General features: G+C 36.1%; 2 protein-coding genes across 5 annotated transcripts; one reads left to right on the top strand and one right to left on the bottom strand.

Moving 5' to 3' along the window:
• The first annotated feature begins 4 nt into the window (after positions 1 to 4).
• LOC113708741 (uncharacterized) lies at positions 5 to 6,758 on the top strand. 2 transcript variants are annotated; one of them, XR_003452484.2, is made up of 9 exons: positions 5 to 810; positions 1,657 to 1,748; positions 1,910 to 2,610; positions 3,100 to 3,170; positions 4,500 to 4,589; positions 4,731 to 4,925; positions 5,037 to 5,135; positions 5,936 to 6,067; positions 6,227 to 6,281. XR_003452484.2 is itself a non-coding variant. In XM_027231325.2 (9 exons), the coding sequence occupies exons 1-9, from the start codon at positions 445 to 447 to the stop codon at positions 6,388 to 6,390; spliced, it is 1,905 nt and encodes a 634-aa protein (XP_027087126.2). In that variant the 5' UTR covers positions 5 to 444; the 3' UTR covers positions 6,391 to 6,758. The 2 variants fall into 2 exon arrangements, 1 of the variants encoding a protein (XP_027087126.2); XM_027231325.2 differs by having other exon boundaries at positions 5,941 to 6,067; positions 6,227 to 6,758.
• Positions 6,759 to 6,885: 127 nt separating this feature from the next.
• On the bottom strand, positions 6,886 to 13,593 carry LOC113709465 (uncharacterized). 3 transcript variants are annotated; one of them, XM_027232237.2, is made up of 6 exons: positions 13,442 to 13,593; positions 11,915 to 12,015; positions 10,289 to 10,366; positions 10,070 to 10,141; positions 9,134 to 9,234; positions 6,886 to 8,136 (listed from the first exon to the last, which is right to left on the bottom strand). In XM_027232237.2, the coding sequence occupies exons 1-6, from the start codon at positions 13,463 to 13,465 to the stop codon at positions 7,550 to 7,552; spliced, it is 963 nt and encodes a 320-aa protein (XP_027088038.1). In that variant the 5' UTR covers positions 13,466 to 13,593; the 3' UTR covers positions 6,886 to 7,549. The 3 variants fall into 3 exon arrangements, with proteins under 3 accessions (XP_027088038.1, XP_027088039.1, XP_027088040.1); XM_027232238.2 differs by having other exon boundaries at positions 10,289 to 10,361; positions 13,442 to 13,459; XM_027232239.2 differs by having other exon boundaries at positions 10,289 to 10,452; positions 13,442 to 13,457.
• Between the last annotated feature and the right edge of the window lie 819 nt (positions 13,594 to 14,412).

Below are 14,412 nucleotides of genomic sequence, written 5' to 3'. Positions count from 1 at the left end.
TATGCTACTCCTCCTATTCGTCTTTTAGCTTTTGCTTCTGTTCAGTTTGCTTCCATCTTTTTGCTTTCCTTGGCCTGATTACCTGTCAACAGTATATATTTTTGTCTTCCCATCCTTGATAATTCCCACATATCATACTTAAGGCCCCCAACCGTAGTTCTTATCCCTCAAAAAGTTAAAATAAAGATCACGCCTTTTGTTGTGCCCAGTTCTAAAACATTCTTTACTTCTGGACTTCTCCAGAAATCCTTTTCTTCCTCCTCTCTTTTTCCTTCTTTCCCTTCCTCCACTTCATTGATAACTCCACCGAAACTTCAAAGCCCCATTAAAATTTCCCAAACCCAAGTTATTAATGAACAAATAAGCATCAATAAGCAGAACACATATCCCAAGATTGGATTTTTGCACCAAAACGTTAACTAATTAGTAGAAAATAGCAACATAATGCAATGCCCAAGTAATGCTTTCCGGTATAATACAAGTTTTTGTGCTTGCAACCCTGGTTATATCTTCAATGGAAGTAGAAGAAGCTGCCAACTGTTCTTGGGGTGGGAGCCGGTGGAGATGCAGTCAGGGGTGGATTACTCTATTGGTTTCCCGATGACCATCTTCAATTTTGACTCCATTAAGAAGTTCACTCAATCACAAGCTGTGTTTCTTGAGGCTACGCTTCTGATGCTGCTGAGTTGGTTGTTGTTGTGCTTGATTTTGCGCCTTGTGGGCCCTCTTGGCGACGGCCGCTCGCCGTGGTTCATGATCCGCTGGTGGATTAGCCGCTTGGATGTCTGCTTTGCCACCCGCCACTGGCTTGTAAGATTTTACTTTCAGCTGATTTGTGCTATAGATAGAGCTAGAGCTAAATTGCAATTATTGAAGCATAATGTGCGACAAATTTGCTGTTTTTTTGGTGGATTATTACTTTTTTGGAAGTATATGCGATAAAATTACTTGTTTTTGGTGCAATTATTTCCTTGCAAGTTTTGGGGGAAAAAATTAAAAAGAAAAAGAGAAAGCATATGTGATTATAGGTTTGTAGATGAGTAGTTAGTATCAAAACCAAGATATAAATGTGAAATTCAAACGTGACATTGTGTGATTTGCTTAACCAAGTGGCTGGACATACAAAATTGAATCTATTATTGGCTGCCTGGAGTTACGTTTTGGTGCTAGATTATGATACTTCAACATTTACACGTATGTATACGCTTCTATGTTAACTATATGTTGGACATAGAAAGTTGAAGCCATTAGCGTGTGCCTAGAATAACATTTTGATGCTAGATGTCTGATACTTCAACATTCACACACGTATGTATACTTGAACCACGTTAACTATCAGAGCTAATGTCCTAATGGCTTGGGATAAACATCCAGTTGGATAACATTAAAACGCTAGTTCATAGTGAAATACACCGTTTCAACAAGCACCTTGGTTAACACCTCATCATCGCCGCTTAACGCATAAAGTACATCTTTTTGAAAGAGTTTATCTGTTATTGCATCCAATGTGGGACATCTGTTTTAGACTATCTTGGCTTCCTATTTGAAACATGTAACTTCTCTTATTTGGGCATGCAAAAGTTCAATATTATTTAGATAACTTCATTTTACATCTGACTGCTTACATGAGTTTATGAATATTGTGATGTTTTTTAGGATGACCAGAAGGTAGTTATGAAGCGCAAAACAGAGCTTGGTGGAACCTTCTCGATTGCAAGTTGGATCCTTTTTATTGGTCTGTTTGCTGCGTGAGTAAAGATATTATTTATTCATTGTAGTAATGAGTTTCTTTTTGCAAGATTTTATATCCACGTACTGCATTCTTTCTGTTAGTGATGGTATAATTGCTTTTTTTTTTCCAATGGTTATTGTACTTTGATAATGACAGTTAGTTTATTATCTTCTGCAGTTTGCTGTACCATGTCATATCTAAGAGAAGTGTGGAAGTGCATAGTGTTAGAGCAATAAATGCACCTGATTTAACCTCTTTTGTGAATGACATGGAATTTAATATCACAACTATTTCTAGCATGAGCTGTTCGAATTTACGTGGGCTTGGGACATTAGTTGCCGGGAATCCAGGAAGCCTTGATTCTAAAGTTGCTCCACTCTCTAGCTTTGTCAACTTTTCTTGCCTGAATACCAGTACAGGACCCACCATCACCCTTCAGTGTAACAACTGCCAGATTGTCCGAGGTGTTGCCTATATATCATGGCAATTTGTTGATCTCCCAAATGATCCTGCTACTGCTGTTGGATACCAGTTCAAACTAACTGCTAAAAGGCATGGTGATAAGAAGCATTTAAGCTCTGTCAGTGGAACATTAAACAGTAATAGCAATGACCAGAGCAAACCAATTACATTTAGGGGGCCAGAGCCAAATATATTGAAATTCAATCTATTTCCTAGACATTACCGTAATATGCATGATCTAAGGCTCATCCAACCATTATTTCATGATTTCCTTCCGGGCTCATCTTTTACTGATATCAGTCAACTTCGAGCTTCTCTTGAGAACTCCAATGATGGTTTGATCAACACCACCCTGTATGTCAATTTTCTCTCTGACTATATTATTGAGATTGACAGCCAGAACACTGTGGGGCCTGGTGAGTGATTATCTTGATTTTTAAGTCACGCTCATTCTTTGGAATATTCTGTTTTTGCTGCCTGACTTTGTCCTTTTGCTACTATTTTTTGCTGAATTTTTCTCGCTGCAGCTATTATGCATTGCATTGTCTGATATGAACTATAGTGTCATTGGTGAAGTTTCATTATATTCTCCAGTTGTCTGCCTATTATGCATGTGTTCCCTCTCTTAGGAAGCCATATTGAATGAAAATCTTCTGCATTGGTTCACTTTTTTCAGTGCCACCCTCTATTCTTGTCAGTTTTACAACATCATGCTCTTATGGCATCCTGAAGCACTTACAGTTTGATTGGAGCTTATAGCTTTCTCTAATAATTTCGTTTTTGGAGATTTGGGCTCTATTTTGGAACATCTACTGGCTTGTCTATCAACGTGATTTGGATTCACGCCTGAATAAAATCTTTTCGGTCAATAATTTGATGCTATATTCCTTTTCCAAGGATTGCAGTTAGCTTCTTGGCGGATTTGGGTGGCCTTTATTGCTTCAGCATTGGCATTTTCTTCTATTTCTTGGTGCAAGTATGTTCTTTTTAATCCAGCATTTCACTTTGCTTTCCTTATGAATCTCCAATGAACTTGATATGCTGTGGCGTTCTTTTGTTTGAGCATAGCTCAGGGGAATGATCCTAGTAATTTGTTTTTCCTCCAAGTTTTATCTTAAAATCATTTAATCATAGCTCAGGGAAATGATCCTTAGCCTTAGAAAATACCCTGTGATTATTATTTATTGTGCTTAAAGTTATGCATTGCATCAAAAGTAGCATCTCTAAGTTTGAGGTCTGATCATATTAGACGAGTAATACCACATCAATACTAGATGGATAAAGTATTCAAAGCACGTCTTACAAATGGGTCTATCATTTTTCTCTTAATTTTTCATTTTCTTTATATATTTTAAAGGCTTTTGGAGTTTGGAGGAGTCAGGATTGGCTTGATGGAATTCTGCAGTTGTTCCGTGCTCTAAGGTTTTGAAGCCTGCTAAATAGGCATTATACCTGGAAGTCTTATGGTATTACATACTGCCATAATGACTTAAAATTCCCATGAAATTCCTGCTACAAAATAAAATTTGAAGAAGTCCAGCCAGTAGTTTTCCAATGAGTTAACAAAGTGCATGATACCTTTGTAGATTTAGTGGCTGTACAGTTTGGAAAAGCAAGTTGCAAATGAGACCTTCTCCCACATTGCTGGCATGATTTTGTGCTTAAAAACGTTGCAAAAAGCCAGACATATTTCGTAATCCTTGATACACACACCACACCTTTCAGGAAAGAAAAAGAAAACATTGGAAAGTCTGAAGGAGAAATTACAAGTATCCCCATCAACATTCTTGCAGATGGGTTTCAGTTTTGTTTAAGGAAATATGGTTTTGAGCTGCGGATTGAAGACATTCACCAGAGGTTGATAGAGATTCATGAATCAGTCTATTATTTAATAGTTCCAGAGAGCCACCACGTTATCTTGTTAAAAGGATATTCGGATATGTTTTCTTTCTTCTTTATATTTGATTTGCATCCTTAGTTACCTTGATGTAAAACTAATCTTTATCAACCATTTCACATGTCCTCCTCAATTATGTTACTATACAGTCAAATCTTCAGAGCTATGTGATCACTGGAAATTTTCCCTAGTAACGACCAAAATTTTTGTTCTAGATTTCGGGTGTCGATTGACCACTAAAATTAACTTAATAATGGAAATTAAAAAGGTACTTATGGTAGAAAAACAGTATGGAGCACATTGAAATTTCCTACTAAACAGAAAGGAGTTTTCCTTTTGATGCTTGGACTATTCAGTTATACTAAACAGAAAGGAGTCATAGAATTTCCTAACCATCTTATTTTACAGTTCGAATGCAGGATCAAGAAGCTTCGACACGAGGATAGTGTAATGAGAAACATCAGAAATCGTCGAAAAGCTCAAGAACGTTGGGATAAAGTGAGTTTTCTTGCATGGAGATAACAGAAACAAGTTTTCTTATTTTGGGTTGAACCTGTTTTATACTACATTGACACAAGAAATTCTGTACTTATGATTCAAGTTGTTTGTTTAACTAGTTGTATATTTGTTCTCAAATAGCTGAGGAAATATGTGATGTATACATGGGGATGCAGCTCACTGGATGACAGCCATACAAACGTGGGAAATGGAGGATGCTGTAGCGGCATTGCGGTGGAGTCTTTCCAGAAAAGCAAATCATCACATAGAACAAGGCAGCATAAAAATTTGGAGATGATCAGTTTTAGCAGAAACAGCAACCTACCTAGTCATCAGGTAGTTAATCAATTATGGCAGAGTAACATCAGTAGATGCTACCTATATAGTTTTATTCTTATTTAACAGCTGGAAATTTCTAACCAAGTGAATTGATAATCTACCCAACAGCAAGCTGTCCCTGAAATCAGCTATGCTCAGGTTACTAAATATTCAACCAAGCCTACATCAAACCAGGAAGAGAGATCCTCATATTCCACTAGTGAGCCCGTGAGTTATCTCTGTTTCTTGCTTTGTTACATATAGGACTTTTTAACAGACTAACATGGTCAACTTTTTGTTGGAACTTGCTCTTTAAAGCCATAACTGTATTGTAGTCATTTTTGTCTTTTGGTTTGGAAATATTGCTTGGCTCAGTATTTCAGGAGCTTGGTATGTGACTTCATTAAGAAATGCTAAGAGTGTGACATTGTGTATCTTTCTGGAAACATTGATCATATCCTTAATTACATTGGAATGGCCATAGAATAATAATTACAGTATAATGGCCATAGACAGGTAATGACATTTCTGATGGTCAAAACCACTGCTAATACTTGGATAAAGTGGATTGTAATGGATTATTAGTTACAGTCTTAATGCTGTTGTGTACTCTCTCTCTTTCTAGACCCCATCTGCAAGAAGACATCTATTTGACCAATCTCCTACAATCTATTTGACCAACTCATGACAAAAGAGAGAACACAGGAATGAGTACCTTCATGGACTATAAGAGCAGAATAAGAAGTTGAGTGTCTTATGTGACGTATATGCTTGAAATTTAGATTAGTCAAGATTTCATAATGTGTCGTGAAGTTTGTGACTGAAAATTTTTGTGATTACTGTATAGTGATAGCTCTAATTGCTTTTGTCTAATTTATTTGCCGTCTTCTGTAGTCATTGTTTATGCATTACTTATGCCATATGTGCACTCTATATTCAATTGGTGTTTTTCCCGGAGAGTTTGTGGAAGAAGTTTTTATTGGCTATCAGAAGCTGGAAGACATTCTTATATTCTTATCTCATCCTAGTTCAGGAACGGATAGGATTTAAAGACGTAAAAAATGTAAAACATGATTCAACTGTTGGTTCAAATCTTGGAGAAGTCAACAAAGCATTTCCCCTTCTGGATGGTTTAACTATTCCGCCGCCTCCAGCTCTTGGTGAGTTCTTGTTTTTTTAACCTGCAATTTTGTTCCTTTTCTTTCTTATTGTTTCTACACTTCTACTTGCTTAGGTTGTTGCTTTGGCTTTTACAGTATCTTTTGTTGTCTGGTGGGTGTCATATCTTCTCCTTTTGTAATTTTTCTTTATGTTTGCAGAATCTAATGCTTCCGGTGATGTTAATATTGCTGACCTCCAAAAAAGTCTTCAAAATATGTACGATTATAATGTCATCCTGAGGGACAAATTGGTCGCTGCTCAGTCAATACTTCATGCTTTAAGCGAAAAGAAGTCGTCTCCTTCACTGAGAAGTCGCTCATAGTTTTCGCATGTCTGCCCTTAGTGAGAAAAATCCGCTGCTGCTTGGATTGCCAATTCTCTGGAATGTGTTTCAAGAAATTCCAGAATTATGTGGAGTGAAACAATTGTTGAACTGACACAAGAACATGTGAAGCATTTGATGCTTGGAACTATCTGCTCCAATTGAAATGCTGATTTTGGTGCCATATTCTCTTGCGATGAGAAGGATGACACAAGGGAGTAAAACTGCAGCGAAGATTGTTGTTGCATGATCTGTATATTACGTACATATAGTGCAGATGATATTGAGGGAATAGCTTATTAGCTTGATCCCTTGCATCATGATATTCTTTTACGGGTTTATAGTGTAAAATTCTTTCTTTTGGCTGAGCCAGATCTTGATAAGAGTTGATGAAGGAGACGAGTTTTGCTCATCAATGAAATCCCTTCTAGACCTCTGGCCAATCAACCGGAGGCAAGAGGAGTTGGTTTTCTATATCTTGGTCAATCAACCAAGTTTCGGGACTAAATCTGCAAAGTTCTCGATATCTAAGCAGAAATGTCTATTGGCTACATTCAAACATTTGAAGTTTGCCTAAATACCTCAATTATAAGACCGCAAAGATATAAATATTCTAGCTAACAGTGCAACTAAACGCAGCCAATGTGATGACAATTAGTCAAAACTAATAGAAACTCAGTTCTAAGACCTAAAGATCAAAGTACAGGAAACGTAACCTGTTCAAAGAAAATACACGGTAAGGGAGGCTGAAGAGGGAAGGCGTAGTAATGTATAAGAATAATCTCAGCTTAACCTTATGCTTAAAATCAACACGCTTGTCACCCAGGTTCCGTAGGAAGACACCCAACTGCCGTGCCTGACCACATCCCAGTGTATCCACCGCAGTAGATCAAGGCTGCTAAAATCTTCAGGTGGACTTTTCGAGCTGCCACAAGCCAATCTTCTAGTGGATTTCTAGAGTTGCCACACCCCAATCATCCAGTGGATTTGTAAAATTGCCACAAGCCACCATTAATCTTCAAGGATGACTAGAGATGAGAGGACTAGACCCACGTCATTCGTTGGTCTAAATTACCTTGTTTCCTTTCAAGCACACCGAACTAAATAATGCCATTCTGGACTTTATCAGTCAGAGGACTAGCTCCAGTGTCATCCGCTATCATTTTGTTTGTCTGGTTCTAGAAAAGTTGCCATTTCTTGGATGAAATCCCAGAGCATTAACAAACATTCTCTTTGCAGCACCAATATGCTCCTCTCTGAGGTTGTCCTTGCGAATATTAGCCTGATCACTTTGTGTGCCAGGGGAACTCAATTTGCTAGGTCTATCAATATTATCTTTGGGTATGGTAAAACCAGAATGTGATGATTCACTGTCACTGAGCCTCAATTCATTTTTCTTGCCAATTGAACTCAGATTTTTGTCAGGCATGACACTTTTCTCAGTGTAAACTTCAACGCCTGAATTGAAGTTGTCATCCTCCTCATTTTGGACCATCATATTTTTAGCTTGTTTTCCATTAGCATTAGGCTCTCTAGAGGAGGTATCATGATTGTGTGGCTTAATTCTTTGTCCAAGAGCATGTGCTATCATTCGGCGGGCAACGGTAGGATTCTTTGGTGGCCTTTGCTCTACCAGCTCTCCTGTTCTACATTCATCAACAGCAAAAATGCGTTCACGAGCTGCCAAATAAGCTGCTTCTCTCTCCTCAAGAGAAAGTTCAGGCCTTGGTGTTTCTGCATTCAGCCCTGCACACACGAGCATGTTACACTTGAATAAGACTAGATTTACAAACTCACACATATTCTACCCAATAAATAATATATGCAGGGAAGTCATCTGAAAACGAATTCATGTCAACTAAAAGCAAGAAAATAGATCATTGCAATGCAGGACTTGTTGAAGATGAACCATGCAAAGTAGCAGTCAAGCGAGATACAATTGTTGGTCTGTGCAAATCAAGAATGCAGACCTCTTTTCTATATTAAAAAATTTAAAATTTTTTAAAAAAAATCTAATCCTATTACACAACCATTTAATATCACTACAAAACATTAAAAAGTTAAAAAATGACCTATATGGCTCTGATATATTTTTAGCTTAAAACTATATTATTTTGCTCTTCATTGAAAAAGAAAAAATGAAATAAAAAAGACAGGAAAGTACCATTAGGAATAAGCAACCGAAGAGTTTGCAGAAAAATGGAATAGTACTCTACACATAACCCAAATCAGGCAGCATTCAGGAAAGAAGGAAAATTCTTCACAAGATTGATTTCCAAGGAATTCAAATTCATGCCTCATGACAGATCCAGATATCTTGCAAATAAACAGGCTTAAAAATCATAACATAGACGATTGAGGTTAGTTCAAACTAATTCCACAATACAGCAATAGGCACAAATTCAAAAAAAGGCAGTGCAGTGGTGTCAAAACCAAGCAATATCAAAGCCAACTGAACTTCTAACACACTGCTGTGTGCGCTTAGCACTAAAATGTGGAATTGGGAACAAACATTTCGTATACTACAAATAACTAGAGCAAGAAGTTTTTCAAGAAAAAAATTCATAGCAATTGACAGACATGAAGTGTTTTTTGTCATGTGCTTCGTTTCTTACGAGGATCTGAATAGCACCAATGTAGAATAATACAAGTCCTACTACTTATGCACATGTTGCTGAATAGGTAAACTTAAATACTTGATCCATTATGCAATTTCAATGTTAGCTGCAAAAAAAATCCATACCTGGTTGATCTGCTTTCTTCTTCTCTAATACTTCCAGAAATTTTGGGGTTGGCAGCAATTCATCATACTGCCACAGTAGATCACTGACAAGGATGGAAGGTCTGCAAATCGAATACTAGGGCTTATCAGAAATGAAGCTTGTACCTGAAGCTAAAAAAAAAAAAAAAAAAAACTCATACCTACCACCTAAATCTTCAACCTTAGAAAAGCAGACACTGGATTGTTTTTTAATTTAATAAAAAACTGGAGATATGCTCTCAAAATAAGCTTCAATATAATACTATAAAAGTCTTTAAATATGTGGCAAAATGGCCAGCATTTTGTGCAGCCCCAAACCATTCAAGATTCATTATTGGCTGAAAACAAGTTAAAGAAGTGCTCAAGAATCCGCACTAGCTGGTTAGAGTATTAGAGCCTTAAAATCTAAAGCATTGAGAATAATGTTAAACTCTGAAGGACTTGGAAAGAATTTAGGATGCTATTGGCCGGATCAGCCTTTAGAAACATCCATGTCCAGGTCTTATGACAAACCATCACAAGTGCTCCTTAAATCAGCATAAACTTTCTTTTCCAACTAAATGCATGCAAAATTCATTACATGACCTCAAAACCAGCTTCCCTATTTCCAGTGTCAAGATTCTCTACTTAGTTTTGCACCCATGCAGACTAAAATTTTCTTTCCGAAGTCCCAGTTAATATTCACATCGCAAGTTCTGAACAAGACTGAGTATCATCCTCGACCTAGAGTACCTAGCTGAAATATTATCGGTAAAAACATTTTGAAGGCTAGCTAATGCTTTCAAGGAATTGCTTCATATGCAACTCAGATGATAAGCCATAATCAAGCTAAAGTTTCATGTTTCAAGTGACCACAATCAGCAAACGTTTTCTTTCAGCTATTTAAGGACTTTTGATAATCACCACTGTATTGCATACATTGATGTCTCTGAGCATCGCTCCAAAACTAAGTGTCTTGCTTCTCCTTCACCAACTGATTCATGAGAAAACCTGCCACAATACAACCATAACCTCTCTTCAAAATCAAACAATACCATAAGCTGGAGAAAAATCAAAAAGTCAATAGCTAAGGCATCCACTATCACACAAGAGGACAGTGGCATAAATAACCTCAGAAAAGGTTTGAAAAATTAATACCCGAAAATATCAGCTAGACGATGCAAGAGAAGGCGACTGTAGGAATCCATTGGCTCTAGCTCCAAAACCCCGTCTGAACTGCATATGACATGATTAACTCCATTATATTTTCATAAACTCCTCTAATGTCTTTGACCATAGTTTCCAGGATTTGAAGCAGCAAACTAAGAGAAAGGAAATCAATGGTCATTGCAACGAAGGAATAATGGGTGAAAAGAACTGAAAGTCACCCATTAAAAAGAGATAGCAGACCATTTAGCAACCTCTCTCTCTCTCTCTCTCTAATGGGTGAAAAGAACTGAAAGTCACCCATTAAAAAGAGATAGCAGACCATTTAGCAACCTACTATGGACTACCAGCTAGAAAGTACTTAAGGTCCTAGGACACTTCTGAAATAAAAAATCTCACCACTAAATATAGACTTAGAAGAGCATCACTTACATAAGGGTGAATTAAGAAAAAGAAAAAGGTCCCGTAGCCAAATGCAGTAAATACCAACATCTAACTCAATATTATGTAACTCCAAAAAACTGAAAATTTTAACAGAGAATTCCCGACTGAAATCCTTCAAATACAACTCCACTTCCATTCTTAGGTGCATGCACATAAGAAATCTTTTTGAGGATCAGCAAATCGAAAGAGTAAAGAAACATATTCAAATCAAACACACAACCACTCTATAACAATCAGTTTATAGAAAAACTACAAAAAAAAAATTAGCATTCCTAAATTTACTAATTTACAAAATTCAGGAATTCGAAATAAATTGACAACTTAAAATCATTTGCAAGCATTTAAATCTGCTATACTTAACCCAACTGGAAGTCATGTCACATGGAGTGGAAAAAGGGTCAACACTCTACGAAAGCCATGAGTGTCAAAAATGATATATGCTGCATGTATCCCTAGTCTACATTATATAACATTTCCAGATCCTTCATGAATTGATTGGAATTCACTAACGTGCTAACAAGAATTCTCATCATTATACAACGTCACCGATGTTAAGCAACTTCCTCTCACTCTCAGGGAATGGAATATGTTGACATTCATTTCAGCAAAGAAGCTCATATCTATTAGATTCAGAGAGGAAGTTGTTCTGAAACTACTACTACAGAGACTTCAACAAGATCAAATTATGGCCAGTTAGTGCCATATTTGCCCTTACTGAACTCGTTATTAGCCTCAATACTTATTTTTTGGTATATAAAATGGTTCAACAAGCATGAGTACTCAAGAACATTTCTCAAGTCCACGGATTTACACAAGAAGCCATCTTTTTGACTTGTTTCTTTCTTGTAATATCTAGCAATGATTTCAAGAGCTTAAGTATGAACCAATATAAAAGTCAAACATCTAAATCCCAACTATATCGGCCCCTTTACCCATCTGATGTCTCCCATTTCTAGTTATTATATGTGCAGACTGTGACTGTGCCATGCAGCCATAATTCTGGACATTGCAACTCTACCAGTACTAGGCTGTGTCAAGAGAGTGCTCTTTCTGAGTCGATTCAGATTTCAGCAATGTCAATCTCCAGTTTCACAATTTTCAGAAACAAAAAGAAGGTTATTACTCATAGACACTTACAAGCAACTATTCATTATGGTGTCAGCTGAATGTTACCTTGTATCATCCTGAAGGAAATCCACCAGGGCTGCTTCCACAGAGAGAACAAGATGCTTGCAATGAAGATTGTCTTTGATTAAAGAAGCCAACTCTTCAACCTACAAAAGATGCCACTATAATTATCAACACAAAACAGCAAGCATAATACAATGCAGCACTGAATTGCGTGTTTGAGACAAAAGATAAACCAGCATAAGATCTTGGGATACAGATATTATGTCTAAACAGCAGTACAACCTGTTTGTTTACTTGTTAAATCTCATTACAATTGATAAGAATTCGAGTAGTAGATAGACACCAGATAAGATGATATCTTGCAGTAATGTGACATGAATATAAACAAAACAATGACATCAGGAAGAAGCCAATAAAAAATGCCAATAAAGAAGCACCAAGCCAATAAGAAAGTGTAATTAGGTTAAATACAAGTGAAAGTCCATCTTAATCGAAACAATAAGTTTTATACAAAGAAAAAATTTTGACTGCAGAAATATGTAGCTGTTGTATATATTAAGGGAAAGCCAGTAAGCGACAAACTCCCCTTGTTGAATAGAACAGATCAAAATGCAGCAAAATAAGATGTCATTAAACAAGGGGAGAAAAAAATAATAATAAGAAGAGGAAAAGAGGAGACTCTGAAGGTAAAAGGTTGAGATTAACAGCATGTAGATATTTGAAAATTCAGCATCAAGGAGTTCAAACAAGTAAGATTTCCCAATTAACCACTTTGCAAAATATGCATAACAACCAGCCAGTGCAATCCGCTGATCAGAAGCACTTCTTCACAAAAACACAACACAAGAATAAATCAAGATAGAAGGCAGAGCAAACAAAACGAATTCCACAACAATTCTCCAGTTAAATTTAATTGCTGTAACACTATCTTCTATGTATTTAAGTTAGCCATTGGTTCATATATTCTTCATTAGTCCATAAAGCTCTAGCCAATGCTCGGTCACCATATAGTTCAACTACTAGTAACTGTAAAATTGTTTACTTGGCAACAGATGGAACCCATGAACGTTGAACATGGAAGAGTGTTCATATTCGAGTTTCAGTTACGTTAGCCAAAAAGCTCCAAAGATTCACAAAGTCTTCAACTTGATAATGAAAATTAAAGCTGCAAAGTTCGATAATACATTATTTCACCCAGCAAGAAAAGAAAAATACCTTTACTTTACTTGTTATTAAGAAAAAAGGAAACAGGGCATCCATCTTTTTGTATTCCAGACAGCAAAATTACCTATTTTTACTCCACACAGCAAAATTACATATTTTTCCCAAGACAGCAGGGCTACCAAACTTTATTTTAGTCTGCTTATAATATGCAAAGATTACAACTTTTTCAGTAACCCCATGGACAAAAAAACTCTAATCAATGTTCTTGGTTGAATTCGAGCAACCCCATGGACAAAATAACATGCCCATCTCTTATACACTTTTCAAGGAGCCAAGTAAAAGCCAAAAAAAAAAAAAAGAAACTTTAAAAGCAGAATTACCAAGAAAGCATATGTAATTAATTACCATGGCGAAATCGTTGAGACTCATTGTACAAGGGAGTAAGAAACTCTGAGAGTGTTCTGGGGATTGTTGTTTTCTTCAATTGGACCGAAAGGTTCTTTTCAATGCTCAGTAGAAATTGCGATTAAAAAAAAATGATAATAAGCATTCGGCTCTTGAACAATTCCCCGTTTGTGGGTCACCTAGGAGTTTTAATTTTTCAGTCAAGCTCCCTAATTTTAAAAATTTGCATTTTGGTACAGCTGACAATTTTTTTTTCTTTTTTGCACTTAATTTTGACTAAAGTAAAGTTATAATAAACGAGCAAGAGTAAATGGGTGGGATTAGTAGATCCGTCAATTGTAACATGCACAGAAGTGAGTTGCAGTGATTTATCTTATTAGAAGATAATTTAAAAATTTTTTGTTATTTTTCATTAGATCTATTGTATCTGCTCTCATGCGTATTTAATTTGTCATTAGGGTAGTAATATAAATCAAATCGCGTTTAATGATTTTCACTAATTTGTTAATGAAATTTATTTTTGATCAAAAAATCATGAAATTTGAAAAAGAAAATCCTATGCTTTCTAATATTATCTCGAAATCACAAAATTGGGGAAACTAAACACATGGTACCCTTGATTTGACAAATTTTAAGAGGTATTAGTATAATTTATCATCTAAATTTAATTATTCTGTATTATTACTGATAGGATAAAATTCAATATTCACATTTGCTTGTCGACACTCCTATATGTATAAATGTTCTTATCTTTTATTATAGTTGCAAAAACTCTATCTTCTCTCAAAGTGTAATCGAAATAAATTACATGAACATTTTTTTAATCTATTTATACTATAGAGGTAGTTAAAAAAAAAAAAAGAGATGTTATAACAAATTGGAGGGTACCAATATCAATTTTGGGTGAGACTATTTTGAATTTTCCCCTGCGGACACAAATATTTTGTGAGCCAATCAAGGCAGCAAAGCAA

Source organism: Coffea arabica, chromosome 9e, assembly GCF_036785885.1.
Source record: "Coffea arabica cultivar ET-39 chromosome 9e, Coffea Arabica ET-39 HiFi, whole genome shotgun sequence".
Lineage (NCBI taxonomy): Eukaryota > Viridiplantae > Streptophyta > Magnoliopsida > Gentianales > Rubiaceae > Coffea > Coffea arabica.
This window is presented reverse-complemented; position numbering and strand designations above follow the sequence as displayed.

What these genes read in the sequence shown, in the direction of transcription:
- LOC113708741 (XM_027231325.2), top strand. Translation starts at nt 445, where the DNA reads ATGCAATGCCCAAGTAATGCTTTCCGGTATAATACAAGTTTTTGTGCT. An exon ending in TTTATTGGTCTGTTTGCTGC is followed by an intron (nt 1,749 to 1,909) that starts GTGAGTAAAGAT and finishes TATCTTCTGCAG; the next exon opens with TTTGCTGTACCATGTCATAT. An exon ending in CTCAAGAACGTTGGGATAAA is followed by an intron (nt 4,590 to 4,730) that starts GTGAGTTTTCTT and finishes GTTCTCAAATAG; the next exon opens with CTGAGGAAATATGTGATGTA.
- LOC113709465 (XM_027232237.2), bottom strand. Translation starts at nt 13,465, where the DNA reads ATGAGTCTCAACGATTTCGCCATG. An exon ending in TTCCTTCAGGATGATACAAG is followed by an intron (nt 10,367 to 11,914) that starts GTAACATTCAGC and finishes TGTCATATGCAG; the next exon opens with TTCAGACGGGGTTTTGGAGC. An exon ending in CGATGCTCAGAGACATCAAT is followed by an intron (nt 9,235 to 10,069) that starts GTATGCAATACA and finishes TTCGATTTGCAG; the next exon opens with ACCTTCCATCCTTGTCAGTG.